We start from the raw sequence: 22,577 nt of genomic DNA, 5'->3' as shown, positions 1-22,577 counted from the left end.
TATATGTGTGTGTAAGTTCGCTCTTTTCTAAAAACTTTTTGATCAGTGTAACTTTACATACGTATGTAAGTTAACTGTTTATCGATGTAAGCTACACGTATGTAATCAACCGATCGAACATTCCGAAGAACTTACCCTTCTAATTAACAGTGTAGAAGAACGAAGAAACAATTCGAAAGTTATTTGTGATTAAACTACAATAATATATCATATTTTCATGACGTTTGTCATTTCTGCTATTTATTTTCTCTAAAAGAGATATATACAGCTTTCTCTAAAGCAGTATAAGGTTTTACGTTTTCCAAAGAGAAAATAAAAGCATGAGATACGTAATTTAAAATTAAAAGAAAGTATCCCTTCAAAGAGAAATGATAAGCAACAGCTTTAAAAATGTAAAAGAGAAATGACTGAAACATAATAGTTAATCGCCCGGTTATTTCTCAGCGCAATTATGATAATGTTGCTGAATAGAAGATGAAAGAAATCAGTAAGCAATCTTCTGCAATTTACTGAAAATTGAACGTTGAATGTTGACGTTCACATAGAATAGTCGATATAGTCCGCAATCATCTTATTTCGAAAAATGTTCGACAAGAAAGACGTTGAGCAAAACCGACGTTACGCTGTTCTTAGATTATACCTGACTATTTCAGGATTATGGCCATATTATAATCTTCGCGACAGATGTATTTGCTTCGTGCTGTTGTTTATATTGTGCTCTAGTATTGCGATACCTCAGGTATATACATTTAAAAGTTAACAAAAAAGGAATTTATTTATTGTGCCGCAAATTTATTGATTGTACATTTTTTTTCTTTGAGTAATCAGAAATATATCAAATGCAATTTTTTTTTTATCCAATGAATCTATTAATCAACTATGTACACGCACACACGCATGTTAAATTTCGTTAAATGTTTAAAGTACATATGAATAACTTTAATCAGACGGCAGAAAGAGAACATTATATATTATATATAATTCTATTATTAATTCTAAAAATACAACATATTATTAATTTCGCTATTATACGTTTTACTTTATACTATTTCCAACATAGGCGCTTTACTTATTAATTGGCTCGATAACTCTCAATGACGTGTTCGAATGTCTGCCATCTTTAATTATCAGTATAACATTCAGCTCTAAACTATTGATTATAATGTTAAATAGCGAGAAAGTAAGTGACGAATTTTCAAACTTGCATTAACACTTGACTTTTATATGAAAAAAATGTTACATTAGCAAAAAATACGGCAGCATGTGTTTAGGTAAAGATTTGTCTTAACATAATTCGAAAGGATTGGCTATCAATAAATACAGATGTAGAAAGGATTATCTTGCAACGGCATACAAAGTATGGGCAATATTTAGCGGCATTTTATGCAGGTATGTACAATGCAGATGTTATAGAAACTTGCGTGTATTTTGGATCATATCCTCCACGATTTTATAAAACATTATTTTATTATTTAAAAAAAAAATGTTTAAAGAGTATACTTATCGAAAAAATATTAATTTTTGTACTTTATGCATATTGATAAAATAACCTAAAGATCTTATGGAGATTACTATTTCCTCTAGTTTTCATGCATATGACAGGGTGTCTTTTCGTACTTAAACCAATCATGCTGACTCTAATGGCGAATGATATCTTCAATGTGACAAAATCTACTGTATCATTTGCGTCGAGATTACCATTTCGCGTTGAATACGGCGAGAAATTCAATCAATATATATATCCGATAGCACTGCACAGTTATATTGCTGTGTTCGCTCACACATTCGCTACAATCGCAGTTGATGGCTTGTACTATAGCTTAATTCAGCATGCTTGTGCAATGTTCTCAATTATTGGGTAAAATCTCCCTTGATTATAAAAAGATGCTTTTCTTGAATTACAATCAATTTCTTCAATAACTCATAATCTCGAAATCTCGGTTTACAAAAAGCATTGATATTTCTTGCATTACAGAAACACATTGGAGAACATTGGCAAAAATAACGAAGAAATTTTTTATGCAAAGCAAGCTAAGATACAGGACAGTAATTACAGTAAAACTTTATATTGTTTACGTAGACATCCTCTTGTGATAGAGTACGTTTAAAATTATATAACTGTATATACCTATTTCTATCATTGAGATATATATATATACATATTTATATATATATGTATATATATATATATTAATTTTATACAATCGTGTAATGACCTGATTTCACAGATTTGCAGAACATATCGAATCATTATTTACGAAAATATTTCTAATTAATCTTAACTTAAATATGATTATTGGAAGTTTAACTGGTATACAAGTACGTATCAACTGATACATATACAAGTACGTATCATCTTTCCTTTTTATGTTACAAATAATTTTAGAGCGTACGAGAATTCGTTACACTTTTACAACATCATGGAAAAATAATCTTTAATAATCGCATCTTCATAATCGCGGCAAATTTCGCCAGTGTGATAGCCGAAATAAATATACGAAAATAAATTAAATGTGTATTTTAGGTGTTAATGAATTTAGATAAAAGCGCAAATGACATCGCTGGGCCGGTAACTATGTATATTGCACAATTCCTTCATTTGTTTCTTCATTTTTGGCAAGCTCAATTTTTACTTGATTACAGCGTCCTTCCATATAAATCTATGTAAGTGTGCAAGCTAATTTAAGTCGATTCTTTCATGTAATTTAGTTACCTTATTTTTCTGATTTATTTCTTTTTTCAAACCATCGAGTAATGCTTGTATCAAAACGTTTAATTTTTGGTGTATTTATAATTATTATAAATAATTACATACTTGCAGTTATTTTAATTCTAATTGCAATTCCTTCATATGTAATATACGATTACTCGGGTATTATGACGATACGAAAAAGATGGCCATAGCCATTAATTGCTAAATAGAGTATTTTTGTAATCGTTCTAAAAGCCTATGGTCATCTTTTTTTAATCATCTTACCCTACACAAGGCAAATGAAAAGATAGATGCAGCTTTCATTATTGAATATCAAAATAAAGACCTAATATTATACAAACATTTGATTTTACTCTCTATTAGTATATAAAGGTTTATTATTATCGTTTTAATTTATATTTATCTTATTTTGAATAATAGCTGCAGGGCGAATTGGTATTATGCTTCGCACAGATGTCGAAAACTTCTTCTCCTGATTATGAACAGAACGACATCACCATGCAAAATCACCGCCGGCAAAATAGTAATTCTATCTATTGAAAGCTTCGCTACGGTAAGCGTAAAATTGTATTGTTATGTTTCCAAATTATATTGTTGTAATTGTAGCTTACTGAGAGATTTTTATTTTTTGAAGGTTGTAAAAACGTCTCTATCTTATCTCACTATGTTTCGTTCTCTCCAGTGATGATTTGGCGCGTGAATCATCAAAACTATCTAAGTTGAAATACATCTTTTTAATGTAATAAAAGTTTTATGTATTATATGTACTTTTCATTTTTTCTTTATAATTTCTGATATTTTTTTTCGATTTTATAGCAACCAAAATATAGATCTATACGTATTAATATAATCGTATGCATGTATTTTATCACAATAATTAGTATCATCTTTTACTTCCATACAGACATACTTACCTTTTTTTTTCGCAATATCTAGAAGTTTACTTATAGATGTTTGTCAAAGAAGTCCGCTCTTCTCTAATAATTTTTGGCCCATGTAACTTTACATAAGTATGTAAGTTAATTGTTGATCGACGTAAACTACATGTAATCAACCGATCAGACATTCTGGAAAATTTATCTTTTTAATTAACAGTGAAGATGAACATAAAGAGACAATTTGAAAATTATTTATGAATTCTACAATCTACGTACATTTTATTAACGTTACATTCGTCAACTTCACTTAAAGGTAAATAAATGTCGAAATTTGTAAAAATGCTCTATTAAATTATATTAAATTAAAAATATATCATATTTTCACGTGTGTCGTTTATCACTTCTGCTATTTACTTTAGTCTAACATGTTATTTGCATTACTCTAACACAGGTATATACAGCTTTCTCTAAAGCAGTATAAAGTTGTACCTTTTCTAAGACGAGATGAAACCATAACGTATTGAATATGAAATTAAAATAAAATATCTCTTCAAAGAGAAACGATAAATAACGGCTTTAAGAATATAAAAGAAAAAAGATTGAAACACAGCGGGTAATTGTCCGTTTATTTCTCAGCGCAATTACGATGCTGTTGCTGAATAGGAGATGGAAGAAATCAATAAGTAATCTTCCATAATTTGTTGAAAATTGAACATTGAATGTCGACGTTCAAATAGAATAGTTGATACATTTCGCAATCTTACTTCGAAAAATGATTGAGAAGAAAGACCACAGTGCACAAAGCCGATACTATAGCGTTGTTAGATTCTATTTGACTATTTCAGGATTATGGCCATATCACAGACTTCGTGATAGATGTATTCGTTTCGTGCCGTTGTTTGCGTTTAGCTTTACTATTCTAATACCTCAGGTATATCTACCGAAAGGTTTGCCAAAGAAGAATCTATCATATATTTAGTGTGCTGCAGAGTTATTGACTGCATGTTTTTTTTTATACGACTAGAAGTTTAATATATTGATATACAGTTATTCATTAAACTATGTGAAAATCACACACACATACGCTTATGCATATACATATGCATAAATTATATTAAATTTTTAAAAGATATAACTTTAATAAGATCCGAAAAAGAAAGAAGGAAAAATAGACTGTTAACAAATTTTGTGTATAATTTATCAGAAGAATAAAAATTTTAAGTGTATTTGGAAAATTATAAGAAAATAAATATATGTGTACGTTGTAAGTACATAGGCTCTTAAATCTTAGAAAAACGATTAATTTATGAATTTCGTGACTGCGTTTAACTTTAATACAGATACTTTATTTATTGATCGGCTCGATAACTCTCGATGACGTGTTCGAGTGTCTACCATCTCTAATTATCAGTATAACATTCAGCTCTAAAATATTGATTATAATGTTAAATTATAAGAAAGTAAGTGATAAATTTTCAATCTTTCATAAATTCTGGACTTTTGTACAAAGAAATATTACAATGGTAAGAAATGTGCGAGCATGTGTTTAGGTAAAGGTTTGTCTTAATATAATACAAAAGGACTGGCAATCATTAAATTCAATAGAAAAGGTTATTCTGGAACGGCATAGTAAGTATGGACAACATCTGGCGACATTTTATGCAGGTGTGTATAATTTAAAGATTGTAAAAATTTAGATAAATATCTTGAACATACACGTATACATAAGCATGTATTCTAGATCATATTCCTTCCAATCTTACAGCATTGTCATTAAACTTTAAAAAAAATTGTATAAAGAACATATTACTTATCGCAAAAAATGAATCTTTTTATTTTAAACATATCGATGAATGTATAATGATTTTAAGATCTTGCGACGAATATCGTTTTCCCTAGTTTTCATGCATACGACGGCGAGCCTTTTCGTAGTGAAACCAATCATGCTGACCCTGATGGCGGATAATGTCAATAAAACTAAATCTTCCATTCCATTCGAGTCGAGATTACCCTTCCGTGTAGAATACGGCAAAAAATTCAATCAGTATATATATCCAATAGCAGTGCATAGTTATGTGGCCGTAGCCGCTCATTCGTTTGCTACAGTCGTGGCTGATGCTTTGTATTATACCCTCATTCAACATGCTTGTGGAATGTTCTCCATTATTGGGTAAAAACGATGTCTCTTGATTATGAAAAGATAACAATGCTCTTCATAAATTTTTGTTTATTTCTTCGACAACTTATAAAATCTTAGTTTTTCAAAGGTGTCTATTTTCTTTGACTTTATAGAAACGTATTGGAAAACATTGGAAAAAATGACACGGATGAGGTTGACACGAAATCAGATAAGATTAAAGACGACAATTATTATAAAACTTTACACTGTTTACGTAGACATCTCGGTGTAATAGAGTACGTAAGAAGAAATATCAAGTAACGACAGCATTTTTGCCGTTGTGTGATATTTCATATTAATTATAATTACTTAGTGTTCTCATTTCGCAGATTTTCGGAACATATTGAATCTGTATATACGAAGATATTTCTGATAAATCTTAACTTTAACATGATTATTGGCAGTTTATATGGTATACAAGTACGTATCAGTTTTTCCTTTGTACGTTGTAAATACTTTTGGTATAGAATGGAATGAGGATTTTCGCGAAGACAAAAACAAATTTGAGAAAAATAATATCATTTTTAGCTTTCATCGTCTTTAATAACCGTAGTTCAATATTTCGAATAGCTATAATAATACGATAGCTGAAAGAAGTGTGAAAAATAATTAAATATGCATTTTAGATGTTGATAAATCTTGACAAGGACGTGAATGACATCGTCGCACCTATTAGTATGTATATTGGACAACTCATTCATATGTTTCTTCATTTCTGGCAAGGTCAATTTCTACTGGATTACAGCATCCTTCCGTACGAATCTATGTAAGAATGCAAATTTATTACATCTATTAAGCTGGCACAGTCACTTCAGCACAATCAAATGCGACCTATATCATATTTTTTTGTTATTTTTTTGCTAATTTTTTGCTCTATTCCCGATTTTTTGCTCCAGCCGAATTAAATAAAATTTATTTAATTCAATAGTCTAATTACCTCATTTTTCTTTTTTTCTTTTTTCTAAGCCCTGGAGAAAGACTTAAATAAAAGTGTATGGTTTATTTTATATTTTAGGCATATTATTTCCAATTGCTATAAATAATCGCACATTCATATTCTCTCTCTCTCTCTCTCTCTCTCTCTCTCTCTCTCTCTCTCTCTCTCTCTCTCTCTCTCTCTCTATATTTTAATTCTAATATTACTGTAATTGATTCTTTATATGTAACATATACAAGACGAATAAAAAAATTGATTTTGTAGTTTACTGTGTTTGGATAGCGAGATAAAAACCTAGTATGAATATAAATATTTACTAAATTTATCGTTAATCATTTTAATTTTAATTTTTCTCATTTTACATAATAGCTGCAGGGCGAATTGGTATTACACTTCGCAAAAGTGTCGAAAACTTCTGCTCCTAATGATGTACAGAACAGTAATACCTTGCAAAATAACAGCTGGTAAATTAATGATTCTATCTATTGATAATTTTGCCGTGGTAAATATATAACTGCATTACTGTATTTTTGTTGTTATAATCGCAATTTACCGAAAAAACTTTTATTTCTTGAAGGTTGTGAAGACTTCTCTGTCTTATCTCACCGTGTTCCGTTCTTTGCAATGATGATTTGGCGCATTTAAATATTCACTCAAAAACTACTTAAATTAAAATGCATTTCTTTAACCCGAGAGTAGTCATCTCATTTTTTTATGTAAACAATCAGCTGGGATGTTTTTATATCCCTATTAATATCAATATTATCAACAATATATTATACATTGATTGTTTTCTGATTTATGTTATCATTTAAAAACGTTATGGATCTAGATTTAATCACATTTTTTTAAAAAAGTAAGTAGAAAGTAAACAAATATTAAACAGAATAAGCACCTTAAATATAAATAGCTTGTTATGACAATATATCTAAAAAATAAAAATTTTAATTATATTATAAGGCGTTTTTATTGCAGGTTTTCGATGGAATTGCATAATAAAAGGTTCGTAAAGAATAGATATTAAAAGAGGAAAAAATATGCTAAACAATATTCATATAAAACAATATTTTACAACATTTTTTCACTGCTGGTGTGTAAAAATATCCCAGATGACTATTTCCGGATTAATACAATAAAAATCCAATTATTAGTACATAACTCGAATTTTTCTTTGATTTTATGATAGTATCAACGTATTAGTTATTACACATACTTCTGTGCAATGTGTGCACTTATGATGCACATTTAGCTATATATTTGTACATATTTTAAGATGCAAGTTGTAGACGAATTTTATATATCTAAAAAAAAGGACGTACAATTCGACAACTAATATGTTGTATGATTATCCGAAATAAAGGTGCATAAAAAAAACATTTAACTGCAATTTCCATAACAATGCGCGAAAATACGCGTGTGTTTGTAACAGTGTGTAAAAATACGTACATGCATGTTCGATTGTAGTACAAGCTAGAAAGGTTAATTAGTTCTTGAGCATCGGCAATTATAATTTCGCATATGCGTATTTCGATATAAAATTAGAAAAAAAAGATACTTGAGACTAAACACTTAAAATATGTATTATACAATTTTATACACATTGACATGTAAAAATTATTAAAAAAATTTTTTTATAAACCATGTCATGCATCTCAATAACGAATAAATAGATCTGAATGAATAAATGGATGCGAACATTATATGATCTTGAAACAGAATTTGTATCATCATGATGAAATAAAAAAATCTTATATTTGTCATTAATTGTTACTTTTGCTTACTGTTGGAAAACTTGCTAAAGCACAGAATAAAGGTTATACGCATTAATAGTAATTGAATACATAATACATTTTAACATAAGAAGAGATGAAATGATCCACAATCAAGATCTGTGAATTTTAGAAATTACATTTTGTCTCTACATTATCTCAACTTTACCCAAATCACATTTCATAAACATCAGAATCCGTAGAAATTTTGCTAAATTAAATCGAAACAATAGTATCTTATAGTCTTACGTAATTTATCGTACTTGTTACGTATATTTACTTTTTGCAATTGTTCCATCGTTCGAATGCACACACAGTACAAAGTTCTGTCTTTTCCTGCACGAGATAAATTCACATAATGTGTTAAGAGTTACATTCGAAACTGATTCACAATAATGAAACAGAATATGAAAGTAAAGGAAAATGTCCTTTCAGAGAGAAACAGTAAGATACCAGCTTTATAACGTAGAAAGGACACTGCTAAAACACAGACAGTAATGTGTAAGGTGCTTATACCGTAGCGTAATTACGGAACAGAAGATAAATAGAATTGATAAGTAAGTTTCCGCAATTTCTCGAATGTCAAACGTTCGCATTGAATCGCTAATATATAGAGTTCGCAATATTCCGAAGAATGAACGACAAGGAAGACGTTTGTCAAAGCCGTTCTTACTTTGTTCTTAGATTATATCTGACTATTTCGGGATTATGGCCGTATCACAAACTTCGCAATAGATGTATTCACTTCGTGTCACTGTTTGTGCTTAGCTTTACTATTCTGATACCTCAGGTATATCCATTGAGAGGTTTGCCAGAGAAGAATTTTCTATAATCTATTTCTGTTACTACAAAGTTACTGTATGTCTTTTTTTTATTAGAAGTTAATTTAATATATCAATATACAGTTTTAATATATCAATATACAGTTTATTCATTAAACTGTGTAATGAAAATCACATATACATGTGCGAACGTATATATTATATATGTCAAATTTTATTAAATTTTTTTAAAGGATATAACTTTATTATTTTTTTAATTTAATTTGAAGAAGAAAAAGAAGATAAACAAACAAATTTTAATATAATTTATCGAAAAAATGAAAATATTAAATGTACATATGTGGAAAATTATAAGAAAATAAACATATATGTCTATGTTTTGCTAATTATTTCAAATTTAGAAAAATATGATCAAAATTTATCAATTTCGTGATTACGTTTAAATCTAATATAGATACTTTATTTACTGATCGGCTCGATCACTCTTGATGACATATTCGAGTGTGTACCATCGATATTCATCACTATGTTATTCAGTTTCAAAATATTGGTCATAATGTTAAATAGTGAGAAAGTAAGTAATAAATTTTCAGTCTTTCAATAACTTCTGACTTTTGTATAAAGAAATATATATGACAATAGTAAGAAACACACGAACATTTGTTTAGTTAAAGACTTGTCTTAACATAATACAAAAGGACTGGCTATCATTAAATACAAATGTAGAAAAGATTATTCTGGAACGGCATACTAAGTATGGACAACATCTGGAAACATTTTATGCAGGTGTGTAAAATTTTAAGATTGTAAAAATTTACATAAACATTTTGAACGCACATGTAGGTACGTAAGCGTGCATTTTGGATCATATTTCTCACGCTCTTACACTGACAGAAAACTGTATTAAATTTTAATAAATATTTGTTTGAATAATGTCAGTTAAACATTTACTAAATGTAAACATATATTTACTTGGTATAAGAACCATTTAATTTGATTCGATTATTATACTTTTTAATTCGATTTTAGTATAATGTTCACTGCAGCACCTCAAAATTTTGTGTCTAGTTTAATCCTGTAAAAGAACAATTTTTTATTCCGTTCAGGTAAATTCGGAGATTTATATCGATCTGCAATGTCCCGACAATTTGGTCATTCCAGCATTCCTTTATAAAGAAAAATTGAATAAAAACATACTAATTGCAAAAAAATCGATTTTTTTAAACATATCAATAAATATATGCTTGAAAATCTTGCATACGATGTATACTTTTCCTAGTTTTCATGCATACGACTGCGTGCCTTTTCATGCTTAAACCAATCGTGCTGACTCTGGTGGGGAATGACGTCTTCAATGTGACAAAATCTTCTATAACATACGCATCGAGATTACCCTTCCACGTGGAGTACGGCAAGAAATTCAATCAATATATATATCCAATAGCAGTGCATAATTATGCTGCTGTAGTCGCTCATTCATTTGCTACAATCGCCGTTGACGGATTGTACTATAGTTTAATTCAGCATGCTTGTGGAATGTTCTCGATTATTGGGTAAGCTCTTTTGATCATGAAAAATCTCTCTTAATCATGAAAAAACAGGAATGCTGCAATCGATTTCTTCGATGATTCATAGACCGGTATTCATAGTCAGATCTTATATTCAAGATCGTCTTAAGAAGTCATGAACCAATCAGAAGGTCGTATTAGCGTCTTAAGACATTACTTAAGACAGTCTTGAAATAAGATGGACTATATACCGCCCATATAATCTCAAAGTCTCGATATGCGAAAAGTATATTTCTGGCATTACAGAAACACGTTGGAGAACATTGGTAAAAATAACGAGGAAAATTTTGACGCGAAATCAATCAAAGTAAAAGATGACAATTATAGTAAAACTTTACATTGTTTACGTAGACATGTCATTCTGATAGAGTACGTATGAAGAAATTCATGTAATGATATCTACATTTATTTTTGTCGTTGATATTGGCATTTACATATTAATTTATAAATTATCGTTTAGTGTTCCCATTTCACAGATTTGCGGAGCATATCGAATCGTTATTTACAAAAATATTTCTGATGACTCTTAACTTAAATATGATTGGTAGCAGTTTAATCGGTATACAAGTATGTATCAACTATTCTTTTCTATTTATATAATAAATAATAATAAATTCATATTACAATTAATTAATAATTTATTTACAAATAATAAATTTTAGTACGAGCATTTTTGTTTATACATTCCGACGACAACAAACAGAAAATTGAAAAAAAATCTAAAATAATCATCTTTAATAATTTTTAATAATCGATAAATTTATCAATGCGGTAGCCAAAAAAAGTACAAAAATAAATCATGTGTATTTTAGGTGCTAATGAATTTAGATAAGGGCGCAAATGACATCATTGGACCCTTAACTATCTACGTTGCACAATTTATTCATTTATTTCTTCATTTTTGGCAAGGTCAATTTTTACTTGACTACAGCGTCCTCCCATACGAATCTATGTAAGAATCAATTCAAGTCAATCGTCTAATTATCTAATTTTCTTTTTTTTTCTTTTTTTTTAAGCTTTTGGAAGGAAAAACTCAAATAAAAATGTATAGTTTTCTATGTTCTGCGAACATTAATTACAATTGCTATAAGCTATAAATAATCTGTTATATATAGCATATACAAGACGTATCAAAAAATTGATTTTGTGGCTTTTTGGATGGCGAGATAAAAAACTAGTATATTTGGTAAAAACTAGTATAAATATTTGGTAGCAAATATTTGGTAGATTTATCGTTAATCATTTTAATTTTAATTTTTCTTGTTTCATGTAATAGCTGCAGAGCCAGTTGGTATTATACTTCGCAAAAATGTCGAAAACTTCTGCTTCTAATGATGTACAGAACAGTAATACCTTGCAAAATAACAGCTGGTAAACTAATGATTCTATCCATCGATAACTTTGCCATGGTAAATATATAACTGCATTACTGTATTTTTAATTTTTATTGTAATAAGCGTAATTTATTGAGAAAAATCTTTTATTTTTTAAAGGTGGTAAAAAGTTCTTTGTCTTATCTTACTGTGTTCCGTTCAATGCAGTGATGATTTGGCGCATCAAATATGCACTCAAAATCGCTTAAGTTACAACGCATCCTTTGATGCAACAAAAATCCAAAAGATATATTCGTAATTTGAATTTTCCTTCGATTCACAGTAACATTAACGTTATTACACTTGCTTCTGTGTATTTACGTTGCATATTTAATTATTTAAGCTGCAAATTTGTTTAAATTATTTTGAGATGCAAGCTATCTTAAAATGCAAAATGAATTTTATGTGCTAGAGGAAGGACGTAATAATTCGACAATCCATTTGTAATTGTCCGAAATAAAGATACATGAAAGAAAAACATTTCATTGAGATTTTTTTATAACAATTTTCTATAATATTAATGCGCGAAAATACGAAAATGTGTGTTTAATTATGTATAAACAGGAAAGGTTCTTGCGTATCGCGAGAAATACAATTTCGCATGTGATACAAAATAAAATAAAAAAATTTTTTTAATTTTTTTTCTTCGCAACATTGAAGTACTCTTGAAACCGTACAACTTTTTGTTTAAAAATTTTTTTCCATCTTTTATACTTCCGATAGTATTCGGCTCGAAATAGAAATACCGGTTTTTTTCAAAAAGGTGTTTCACCTCTCTCTTAAACATGAATTAGCGCACGTATAAAAAAATACGTGTCTCTTAGATTTTCGTGTTTACCAACATATTTCATGGAGAATCAAATCGGTTCCGGACAATTGTGAAACTTCCTTTGTGAGTAATGAATAATATTACCGACAAGTAAAGGCAAACCGATAAAATAACTATGAATACTGCCCTTAAGTACAGTCTTGAGATGTCATAAGCCAATCAGAGGACCGTATTAGCATCTTAAGACATTATTTAAGACAATCTTAAAATAAGATTATTATTTTATATTAAAATAAGAATCAACTATGAATATCAGCCTATGTGACTGACTATTTTTCTTTTGGTTTTATGGCAGTCTCAATGTACATGCTCGATTTGTTCCTATACATTTATGTTGCATAATTAAGCTATGTGCTCAATTTGCTCCTGTATATTTATGTTGCATAATTTGCTCCTATACATTTATGTTGCATAATTAAGCTACGTATTCGTTTAAATATTCCGAGATGTAAGTTATACGTCCGCGAGGAACTTTGTCGCTAGAAAAAACGCGTAATAATTTTACGATCGATCTGTAATTTCAGAGATGGAGATGTACGAAGAAACATTTTACTAGCGGTCTCCGGCGCGAACATGTACACGATGATGTATAAGGAAAAAAGGACGGCTCTTGCAGGTTGGCAATTACCTTCGTAATTCGTATTCAGATATAAATGGTAATAGTACGATACTTGAAACTCAAGATGCAATAAATGTATTGTACAATAATTTCATATACTGGTACATACTATTTCTCAATATCAATACTATTTCTCAAATTGTTTATCAAACAGCTTCACGCGTCTAAGCAACATACAAATCGACATGGTCAATTGCACAATCTTGAAACAAAATTTTGCATCGAGTATCATAATAAAAGAGAGAATTTCGCGATTTTATATATTATCAGTATTATTATCGTCGAAAAACTTTCAAGTCTCAAAATTATAATATTGTATCAATTATAATATTGTATCAATAGCTATATATATATATATATATCGTACACATACTTTTCAACATAACAAGTAGCCTTTTCCTTTTACACAGATACATCGTATAATTTTGCGTAATGTCGTCATATGTCAAAATCCGCTCAAATATTCAATGAAACCGTATGAAAAAGTGAATGAAATCACTGCTCTCTCTAATAAAAGAATATACATTAATATAAATATAAAGAGACGTGAAGCTATAAGAGTCTGGCATGGAAATAACTTAATTAGTGCGCATTTATTTTGTTAAATAATTTTCAACAAATAAAATTTAATCATTTAAACAATCATTAAGAATCTTACAATATTTAAGTCCTCATCAGCGACAAAAAACGCGAAGATTAAGACGTCGAAAACTGACATGTCGTGCTGGATATTACTAAATAAGGCGAAAAATCAGTAGATCAAAACAAAATTTCGTTGTCCAACCAGTTGGAAGGCTAGACGAAAACATGTTCATCCTATATTAAAATCAGATGTTAACAAAGACAATGTTTGTAACGGATAGGAAATTTTGAAAAAATAACACTCATCTCGCGAGTGGCAGCAATCCACACAACAAAATTAAAAAAAACGGATCCAGCATATAGAAAGTCTGAATAAATTATATAGAAAAATGCACTAATTACTGTGCCAGACTCCCATAGCCCCACGTCTCTTTATATTTTTGTTGAACTTCGAGAGTCCTTTTATACAGTTTATATTATGCATTAACACTAGAAGAACCGGATTTGACGTTTCTCCCCCTAGAAGGACCGTACTATTACTTTTCAACCATTTACATTTCTTCTAACGGTAAACCAATTTTTTCATCCGGTATCAATAAAGAATTCCGGCGGTCTTTCCTTAATCTACGATTAAATTTGAAAAAAATCGCAGAGCGCCAGCTCCCGACACACGAAATTTTATTGCACATCTATTTACAGTACTTTGATGAACAGTTTCGTCACTATAAATGGCTTATAAATAACAATGTCACTAGGATTTATTTTTTGGATGATGAAGTGAAAAACACAATGGACCAAGGAAAGACCACCAAAATTCTTCATTGACCGAGTGAGAAAATTGATTCACCGTTGAGAGAAATGTATAGTTGTAAATGATGACTACGTTGAAAAGTAATGGTACGTTCTTGTAGCAAATAAAATGCACTTTCATGTCCTTTTGGTTTTATTCAAATATCTCTTCTCGTTTACGAGTTATGTGCGACTATTACTTTTCAGTCGATTCACTATCTTTTTTATTGATTATTTAAAAATATATGAAGTTTTAATAATGGCGGTAAAAAATATATGCAAAGATAGAATATCTTTGACTGGATAAACATATATCAGTAAAAAAGTATAATTGTGCATCTTTATTAGTCATCTTAATTCATTCATTGTGTAAAATTGATAAATAACCTTACTGATGGTAGGCCCGAGCCGTCGTTTCTTGTCAACCTGAATATTTGCCAATAATTGTTCGCCATTCTTACCAGAATTCTCCAAAGCTGTAATTAAAATTTGCGGCGAGGCATAACGCTCCACAATCGCCATGGCTTTATCGATGGACATGCCTTTCAATTGTAATAACTGACGAATAAACATCTCGCTCACTTTGAATGTCTGAAAGGAAATAATATCGATAAATTTAAGCATTTCTTATATGCATCACATAGAAAATTTTTGATATGTACCCTTTGTTTAGAGGATGCTTTATTGAATTCTTTGAACTCCATAAGACGTATTGCGTTACCTACATTGTCTGTTTGGGTAAGGTGTTCTTTCTTGCATCCAACAAGTTTCTTATCCTAATGTAAAATTATTATTTATCATGAAATCTATAAACATTAATAAACATTTATATGCATAATTATATAATATTTTTTGCATACCTTATAAATTTTGATTAAAATCTTTGTTATACATGATAAGTGTGACATAGAATCTTTGTGATTCCTTGTATATTTTACAGTAAAGCCGTCTTGTACCACACAATTTACAGAGGCTTGTAACAATGATGAGAGTGGTACAGAATATTGGCAATTCTTATCAATATTTTCTACTATATACATCAAATTCTCAATACCAGATTGCTTCAAACGAAACTGAAATATAGAAACAGAGAATATACGCATAATCAAATACGCAGGAAAATCAAGGATGTATCAAAAGGTAATTACACTCCTATATATTACCTTTTGTTCATGAAACCTTCCATCCACGATACTTGCACTTAAATCATCCATTCGCTTCCGTTCTATTATGTAAGACATAATCAATTCATCATTAGTTTTTCGACATCTGGCTATCCACGCGAAATCACCAATCTTCAAACGACGTACTTCGAACAGTACACCAAGCTGTGTCAACTCTGCAACTGTAGCATCGTTCTGAGGCTTTGTTTTTCCACTGAAATACATCCCACATAGCTAAAAAGCTTTTTATAGTTAACAGTATAAATCACAGCCGTACCATAAATACTCACCCACAAGTTTCTTGAGTATCCACCAATAATATAATATCAAAAGTATTCGGTTCCAAGGAAATTTGCCTATCAGCTTCCTTCAGTGCAATATTATTTGCGTTTACCAATCTTTCCGGCGGATTCCTTTTGGTATTTTTAGCTTGTTTAGACACCGTTGTCTTCTCCTGTACTTCAACTGTTTGACATTCTTCTACAGGTTTCCTTCTTGACGTAGCTGTACAATCTTCGTTACTACTGCCAGCATTGGAGAAGCAAGCGTCAACTGCTCTGGTGGATCCCTGTCTCCTATATTCCTCCAGCTTTTTATCCAGCATTGAACACAGCTTCGTACCAAAGTGCTGCAGGATTATGCACTCCTTACCGGACTCCAACGGTAGCGGATATCGTTTCAGAGAGTCTAAAGCCTTCGCAAAGTGATTGTGCAGCTCCGAATTTCGGAGCACTGCTTCGTTCCTCCATTCTTCTAACCAGCTTTCAAATAGGCGATTCGGCCTATCTGGCACAATTTTAACCCTCTTCATTTTTGAATACGTAAATTAAATACCTTATAATATTTCGTATTTGTTTATAAACAACGCGGCAAATTTTCGACCCAAAATATTGATCATTTCTTTACTTTAATTTTTTAAAGCTTAAAATGTATTAACATTTATAAAATAATCAAGTAATTTGTCATACAATCTTTTCAGATCAAGGAATTCTAAATTAATAAAAATTAATTCCATCATTAATATACAAAAGTGAATCAAACGAGGTTAAATTTCATTTGATACTGGCTGCGTTCAGCAGAACGTTTGTTTTGCAACTGTTGGAAGTTTCCTTCGCGCTAATTGGATCATACTTTTAGATCTAGAAGAATGGTCCTATCTCAGCAGACAATCATAAAATGGTTGCAAAACTGTTGAGTCTGCTGAACGCAGCCAATGATAATAAACTGTTAGTAACTGCGCACATTAATTGATCTAATTTTTTATCTCCATTTCTCTACAGAAAATTTCTCTATAGATGGCGTTAACATTCGCATCTGCACCTGCAACGGCTGCAAGTCGCACTGATCTGCACCACGTGTCTGCGCATGTAAACAACATTGTGTACGTTGAGGGTTAGGTACTCTCTCGTTTTGATCAATCAGCATCAATCAGTAAGATACAATGGAGCCAGATCAGGAGAATGATCAAGGTGGACTTCGCGTTGACGGCAGACGAGCGTTGGAATTGAGGCAAATTCGAATGCGGATGGGAGTATTCGGGCAGGCTGACGGCAGCGCATACATAGAGCATGGCAACACGAAGGTCCTAGCCGCAGTGTACGGCCCTCGTCAGGTGTGGATCATTTTTAAAACATTTTCCACAATTACTGTAAAAAACGAACTAGTAATTATGTTTATACATTTTGGTTGAGAGAAGTTATAAGCGATGAAGGCCTGGTTCCACCAGTGTAATATTTAATTTCAATCTCGACTTATCTTCTTTATCTGTTTATCTTTTTCTAGTTTTAAGAATTAAGAAAAGATAAAGAGTAAATTGAAATTAATCTTACATTGATGGAACTGGGCCTAAGTTGTAATTGTAACTTTTAAAGATTAGGAAGTACACCATGGTGATAACTATTATTTTTTACTTTTCTATAAATACCTTATTTTTCCATTTAAAGCACGAGTACATTTCTTTAGGCTGGATATTTACCTTAATTACTGAATTTTTATTCTGACGTTTATCTTGAGATACAGTATCTATATACTATTTTTATGATTTAGTCAAGAAGCAGCGCATCAAGGAATAGTACAAAGGCTATGATAAATTGCCAGTACAGCATGGCTGTGTTTAGTTTTACCTCTGGCGAACGGAAGCGAAGACCCAGAGGAGATTGGAAATCACAAGAGAGGTCGGCACAATTACGCCATGCTATGGAGGCTATAATACACTTAGAACTGTATCCACGATCTCAGATCGATGTCTTCGTAGAAGTTCTACAGGTTGATGGTAGTGATTATTGCGCATCTGTAAATGCTGCGACGCTTGCGTTGATCGATGCTGGAATTCCAATCAAGGTTAATATCTAAAGAGACAATTTTGTTCTTTTGAAACAGAATGTAAACCATATACTGTTATATACAAAATAAATTTCTAATTACAGAATTATGCCATCGGCTGTAGCATAACTCTTGTTAACAAGCCGTCGGTAGAAGATGAAGATAAAACGTTAGCCACAGGAGTATTAGATGCGAACTTTGTAGAGGAGTGTTCACCAGGAGTTACTTTATCTGTTGTTGCATTAGCAGGAACGAATAATGACATTGAAATGGATGGGAATGGTTTGATAGTAGTAGCACATGGGGCAGGTCAGAGATTACATTTGTCACGTTTGGAAACACTCAAGCAACGCGTGTTACAAGGTTGCCAGGATATAAAGAATATATTAGACCGTGGTGTGAGGCATCATCTAATTGCAAATCTGTTGCCTTCATTTCTGCATAACTCACTCGACTAAGAAAAAGAAGAACAATTATATTTCACATTCTGTATTTTTAATAATAATTTCATTATCTCTAATCTGTACATAAACTTGTATCTAATAAAAAATTGCTTTCTTAAAAAAATTTCACAATTTTAAATACTCTTCTATTAAGTAGAAAAATATTACTTCGTTATTTCTCTGTGTTAAGGAGGTTCTCGCGCTACTTCCTAGTCAATAGACAGTTTATTCACAATAATATGTAAAATAATTAAAATAATGGAATAAAAAGGTTATTAACAATATCTTATGCTATTATACATAATTATTGTTAATTTTATATGTTACTAAATATTGTTAATTTTATGTTACTAAATATTTTCAAAATGACAAAATAAAAGTTGTAAGATGATCATTTGATGTATACGCATCGTCCATTTAACATATATTCTAGCTTTTTTCATTGAAAAATATAAATTTCTTGTAAACTGTACGGTCAGTTTAAATGAAACTTTACGAGAACAAACTTGACTTTATAATTATAAAGTAAATACTTAAGTGTTTACTTTATGATTATAATGATTTTTAAATTGCTGTCTTATATGCAAGTGTCCCAATTTAAAAGAAAATAATTACAGAATAAGGTTATATCTTCAACTTGTAATGTAAAATTCTATAAATTTAGAATTAAATATCTTCAAAATGGTACGATAAAAGTCAATGAAATTTTTTCTATTATTATTATTGATATTATTGATATTAACTTTTGCATTACATATATATTAAAGACTTGTCTTATTTTTCATCAAACGCGAGAACCTCCTTAATTAATATAAATATCCATTTTTATCAAATATTCCTATAATATATTATATTCCTCGAAAAGCGGGATTACATTGTAGCACCAGGATATCGTTCCATGATCATACCAACGCCCTATAAAAAAAATATCAAAATTACAAATTCAAAAAGGGAAAAGAAAATTTATATGAAGATTATTACAAAAGCGAATTAAATTATAAAAGCTATTTGCATTATATGTAACATAAATCTTTATTTACTTGTCCACCAGCAGCACAAGCCGAGATAAGTCCGAATTGTTGATCTTCTTTAATAAGTCGATTGGCAGTATGCGTTGCTAATCGTATTCCAGTGGCGGCAAATGGATGACCAATCGACAAAGATCCTCCCCAAGCATTCCACTTGTTTAGATCTGGTATACCGACTTTCGAACTCCTCTTTAAATACTTTTCAGCGAACAAATCAGAATCCATTGCTTTCAGATTAGCACAGATCTGTCCGGCAAACGCTTCGTGTATCTCCCACACTCCTATATCTTTCATAGTTAATTTTGCTTTATCCAGTACCTACAAACATGATTTATATAAATCTTATTTTATTCAGTTACATAAATAATATGTAATAATAATGATAGAACTTATATACTTTCGGGATTGCGTATGATGGTCCTAGAAGTAGTTGATCAACTGGATCTTGAGACACATAAGTGAAGTTTCGCAAGTATGCCTTGGGTTTCAAGCCAAGTTGAAGAGCTTTCTCTTCGCTCATTATTAACGCCGCCGACGCACCATCAGTCAAGAAAGAGGCGTTGGCTGCAGTAACTGTTCCATAAGGTTTAACAAACGCAGGTTTCAACTTTGCCAATTGTTCTTCCGTAGATACGCGAATGCCGTTGTCCTTATCGACAACTTTATCAACGTTTGGAACTGCAATGCAGAAAAATAAAGCAAGACGTATAAGTATGTAAGTTAAGTATTGAATGAATGAAATATGAATGTATAAATTAAATGTTGAAGCATTAATCTACCTTTATAAGGGACTACGTCCGACAGTAGTCCCTGTTGCTGTGCTCGCGCGGCTAAAGTATGAGAACGCAATGCATAATCATCTTGTTCTTTACGTGTCACACCAAACGCCGCTGCTAAACGATCTCCGCTGTGTCCCATACTTTCACTAGTTGAAAACTCTGCCACAGCTGGTAGCTACACAGACGTAAATTCTTGTAAAACATTTAAAAAGTCGAGGGGAGAAAAAGAGTTCTATCATCTTTACATATATTTTTTGTGAATATAATCTTCTTATATAAAATACATTTTCTTGAAAAAAAAAAAATATATATATATAGAAAGATCATACTTACATCTGGTATGAAATAATTTGGTCTGATACTGGCCAAGAGGGCTAATTTATTTGGTAGAGTTTTTGCTTTATTGGCTTGCAGCAGCAGAGATCTCATGGATCGATTAAGTCGAATTGGCAAATCTGACATAAATTCTACTCCTCCTGCTATAATAGCATCATAAACACCGCATGCTATTAAACCCATGCCAGTAGTAATAGCCTGATTGCTGCTAATGCATGCCATTGTTACTGTATGTGCAGGAGTATGCTCACTATATCCTGCGCCTAGAGCAGCTTCTCTTCCAATATTGGAAGTTTTGACTTCTTGCATCACTGTACCATAAACAATGTAATCAATTACTTCCTTAGGGAACCCAATCTTTTTTTGCAAACTCCTATAAAATAGTAAAAAATAATTTACTTTGACAATCAACATTTGCAATTAAAAGATAAGGTATAGAATATTGAACTTCTTAAAGCTATTTTGTAAAGCCGGAATCAGATTACGCATTGAAGATTAAGGTTGAAGATTGAAGATTGAAATTTGACCAATAAGGACAAAGAAATTTTAGCTCCTTTCGTTTCAATTGGTCAAATCTGAATTTTTCAATCTTCAATCTCAATCCTCAATGCGTAGTCTGATTCCAGCCTAAGAGATTTGGAGTTATATTTGTAGTTTACATTGATATATCAATATAATAATGACTTACACCAGTGAATGTCTTGCTACATCATAAGCCAGGAGTTTCTTATAGTCAGTTCCAGATTGTAAAAATGGAGTCCGTACTCCATCGATGAATACAATATTTTTTGAAGCATTGTCACTTTTTGTAGAATATGCCTTGTTTATAGAAATTCCAGAATAACGGGTGAGAGCTTCTGCTAAAATAGCAATTTAAAAAAATATGTATTACTAATAATAATACACAAAAATTTATATTTATATTTATAATTTATTAAATGATTGAAGCAAATACCATGAAATATAAGCATATATTGTTTAAAATTTATTATATATAAATGTGAATTTTGAATCCTGTAGAAGTATGTATATATTATATGAAAACAACATAATTAAATATAATTATATTTCGAAAGACAAAAATTAAGTTAAATATAAATATACTATTCTTGATATCCACTCTCCGTGGACTTTATACCAGTAGTTCTGCGCTTTAATTATAATATTTAATTGATTATTAAAAAATGACTATCTCGTACCATAATTGACAATTCCTTGTCTTGCGACGAGGCAATTTTTCAGAAGAGGGAACATATTGTATGAGATACGATATTGACACGTTCTTTTTTTCAATTATGTCACCGAAAGCCTCTCACAATCAGAGAAACAATAACCATGAAGGATTGAACTTTGACCTGTAACATATATCTATGTCCCGCGATGTCTGTTTTTTAATTTTTACAGTCTATTTCATAGCATACAGAGCTAATGGCTCCTGCACACTGGACGCGGAAACGCTTGCCGCGCGGCAAAATGTGACGCGGTAGC

The 22,577-nt window shown here is 30.7% G+C and overlaps 6 protein-coding genes across 7 annotated transcripts; 4 read left to right on the top strand and 2 right to left on the bottom strand.

The window, feature by feature from the left end:
• Window positions 1-1,589: 1,589 nt before the first annotated feature.
• LOC108727438 (odorant receptor 13a-like) lies at window positions 1,590-3,398 on the top strand. Its single transcript, XM_018455570.1, has 6 exons — window positions 1,590-1,858; window positions 1,976-2,098; window positions 2,229-2,319; window positions 2,525-2,664; window positions 3,134-3,266; window positions 3,348-3,398. Exons 1-6 carry the CDS (start codon window positions 1,590-1,592, stop codon window positions 3,396-3,398), a joined length of 807 nt encoding a protein of 268 aa, XP_018311072.1.
• Window positions 3,399-5,129: 1,731 nt separating this feature from the next.
• Window positions 5,130-7,384, top strand: LOC108727441 (uncharacterized). Its single transcript, XM_018455573.1, has 7 exons — window positions 5,130-5,256; window positions 5,491-5,761; window positions 5,884-6,006; window positions 6,100-6,190; window positions 6,397-6,536; window positions 7,077-7,209; window positions 7,285-7,384. The coding sequence occupies exons 2-7, from the start codon at window positions 5,496-5,498 to the stop codon at window positions 7,333-7,335; spliced, it is 804 nt and encodes a 267-aa protein (XP_018311075.1). The 5' UTR covers window positions 5,130-5,256; window positions 5,491-5,495; the 3' UTR covers window positions 7,336-7,384.
• A 2,593-nt stretch (window positions 7,385-9,977) lies between these two features.
• On the top strand, window positions 9,978-12,563 carry LOC108727439 (uncharacterized). Its single transcript, XM_018455571.1, has 7 exons — window positions 9,978-10,044; window positions 10,538-10,811; window positions 11,073-11,195; window positions 11,303-11,393; window positions 11,639-11,778; window positions 12,103-12,235; window positions 12,320-12,563. Exons 2-7 carry the CDS (start codon window positions 10,543-10,545, stop codon window positions 12,368-12,370), a joined length of 807 nt encoding a protein of 268 aa, XP_018311073.1. The 5' UTR covers window positions 9,978-10,044; window positions 10,538-10,542; the 3' UTR covers window positions 12,371-12,563.
• Window positions 12,564-15,285: 2,722 nt separating this feature from the next.
• On the bottom strand, window positions 15,286-17,227 carry mus81 (mus81 structure-specific endonuclease subunit). The gene is made up of 5 exons (XM_018455569.1): window positions 16,472-17,227; window positions 16,182-16,395; window positions 15,879-16,091; window positions 15,681-15,794; window positions 15,286-15,609 (listed from the first exon to the last, which is right to left on the bottom strand). The coding sequence occupies exons 1-5, from the start codon at window positions 16,990-16,992 to the stop codon at window positions 15,367-15,369; spliced, it is 1,305 nt and encodes a 434-aa protein (XP_018311071.1). The 5' UTR covers window positions 16,993-17,227; the 3' UTR covers window positions 15,286-15,366.
• A 218-nt stretch (window positions 17,228-17,445) lies between these two features.
• On the top strand, window positions 17,446-19,212 carry Ski6 (exosome complex component Ski6). The gene is made up of 3 exons (XM_018455529.1): window positions 17,446-17,793; window positions 18,228-18,521; window positions 18,608-19,212. Exons 1-3 carry the CDS (start codon window positions 17,623-17,625, stop codon window positions 18,959-18,961), a joined length of 819 nt encoding a protein of 272 aa, XP_018311031.1. The 5' UTR covers window positions 17,446-17,622; the 3' UTR covers window positions 18,962-19,212.
• Window positions 19,213-19,745: 533 nt separating this feature from the next.
• Window positions 19,746-22,465, bottom strand: Mtpbeta (mitochondrial trifunctional protein beta subunit). Of its 2 annotated transcripts, none has more exons than XM_018455523.1 (7): window positions 22,289-22,465; window positions 21,778-21,946; window positions 21,087-21,462; window positions 20,754-20,928; window positions 20,372-20,652; window positions 19,987-20,292; window positions 19,746-19,861 (listed from the first exon to the last, which is right to left on the bottom strand). In XM_018455523.1, exons 1-7 carry the CDS (start codon window positions 22,341-22,343, stop codon window positions 19,817-19,819), a joined length of 1,407 nt encoding a protein of 468 aa, XP_018311025.1. In that variant the 5' UTR covers window positions 22,344-22,465; the 3' UTR covers window positions 19,746-19,816. The 2 variants fall into 2 exon arrangements, with proteins under 2 accessions (XP_018311025.1, XP_018311024.1); XM_018455522.1 differs by having other exon boundaries at window positions 19,747-19,861; window positions 21,778-21,949.
• Between the last annotated feature and the right edge of the window lie 112 nt (window positions 22,466-22,577).

This window comes from Mycetomoellerius zeteki, unplaced genomic scaffold, assembly GCF_001594055.1.
Source record: "Mycetomoellerius zeteki isolate Tzet28-1 unplaced genomic scaffold, Tzet1.0 scaffold49, whole genome shotgun sequence".
Classification (NCBI taxonomy): domain Eukaryota; kingdom Metazoa; phylum Arthropoda; class Insecta; order Hymenoptera; family Formicidae; genus Mycetomoellerius; species Mycetomoellerius zeteki.
Note: the sequence above shows the minus strand (reverse complement) of the source record. Positions and strands in the feature narration are given on the sequence as shown.

Bases quoted from the DNA above. Each gene is read 5' to 3' on its own strand.
- LOC108727438 (XM_018455570.1), top strand. From the start codon at position 1,590: ATGCATATGACAGGGTGTCTTTTCGTACTTAAACCAATCATGCTGACT. The intron at 2,320-2,524 runs GTACGTATCAAC...TGTGTATTTTAG, and splicing joins GAAGTTTAACTGGTATACAA to GTGTTAATGAATTTAGATAA. The intron at 2,665-3,133 runs GTAAGTGTGCAA...TTTGAATAATAG, and splicing joins GTCCTTCCATATAAATCTAT to CTGCAGGGCGAATTGGTATT.
- LOC108727441 (XM_018455573.1), top strand. From the start codon at position 5,496: ATGCATACGACGGCGAGCCTTTTCGTAGTGAAACCAATCATGCTGACC. The intron at 6,007-6,099 runs GTACGTAAGAAG...CTCATTTCGCAG, and splicing joins AGACATCTCGGTGTAATAGA to ATTTTCGGAACATATTGAAT. The intron at 6,191-6,396 runs GTACGTATCAGT...TATGCATTTTAG, and splicing joins GCAGTTTATATGGTATACAA to ATGTTGATAAATCTTGACAA.
- LOC108727439 (XM_018455571.1), top strand. From the start codon at position 10,543: ATGCATACGACTGCGTGCCTTTTCATGCTTAAACCAATCGTGCTGACT. The intron at 11,196-11,302 runs GTACGTATGAAG...CCCATTTCACAG, and splicing joins AGACATGTCATTCTGATAGA to ATTTGCGGAGCATATCGAAT. The intron at 11,779-12,102 runs GTAAGAATCAAT...TTCATGTAATAG, and splicing joins GTCCTCCCATACGAATCTAT to CTGCAGAGCCAGTTGGTATT.
- mus81 (XM_018455569.1), bottom strand. From the start codon at position 16,992: ATGAAGAGGGTTAAAATTGTGCCAGATAGGCCGAATCGCCTATTTGAA. The intron at 15,795-15,878 runs GTATGCAAAAAA...ATTTTACATTAG, and splicing joins TTTTAATCAAAATTTATAAG to GATAAGAAACTTGTTGGATG. The intron at 15,610-15,680 runs GTACATATCAAA...ATTTCCTTTCAG, and splicing joins AAGCATCCTCTAAACAAAGG to ACATTCAAAGTGAGCGAGAT.
- Ski6 (XM_018455529.1), top strand. From the start codon at position 17,623: ATGGAGCCAGATCAGGAGAATGATCAAGGTGGACTTCGCGTTGACGGC. The intron at 17,794-18,227 runs GTGTGGATCATT...TTTATGATTTAG, and splicing joins CAGTGTACGGCCCTCGTCAG to TCAAGAAGCAGCGCATCAAG. The intron at 18,522-18,607 runs GTTAATATCTAA...TTCTAATTACAG, and splicing joins ATGCTGGAATTCCAATCAAG to AATTATGCCATCGGCTGTAG.
- Mtpbeta (XM_018455522.1), bottom strand. From the start codon at position 22,343: ATGTTCCCTCTTCTGAAAAATTGCCTCGTCGCAAGACAAGGAATTGTC. The intron at 21,950-22,288 runs GTACGAGATAGT...TTGCTATTTTAG, and splicing joins ACAAGGAATTGTCAATTATG to CAGAAGCTCTCACCCGTTAT. The intron at 20,929-21,086 runs GTAAGTATGATC...ACGTCTGTGTAG, and splicing joins CAAATTATTTCATACCAGAT to CTACCAGCTGTGGCAGAGTT.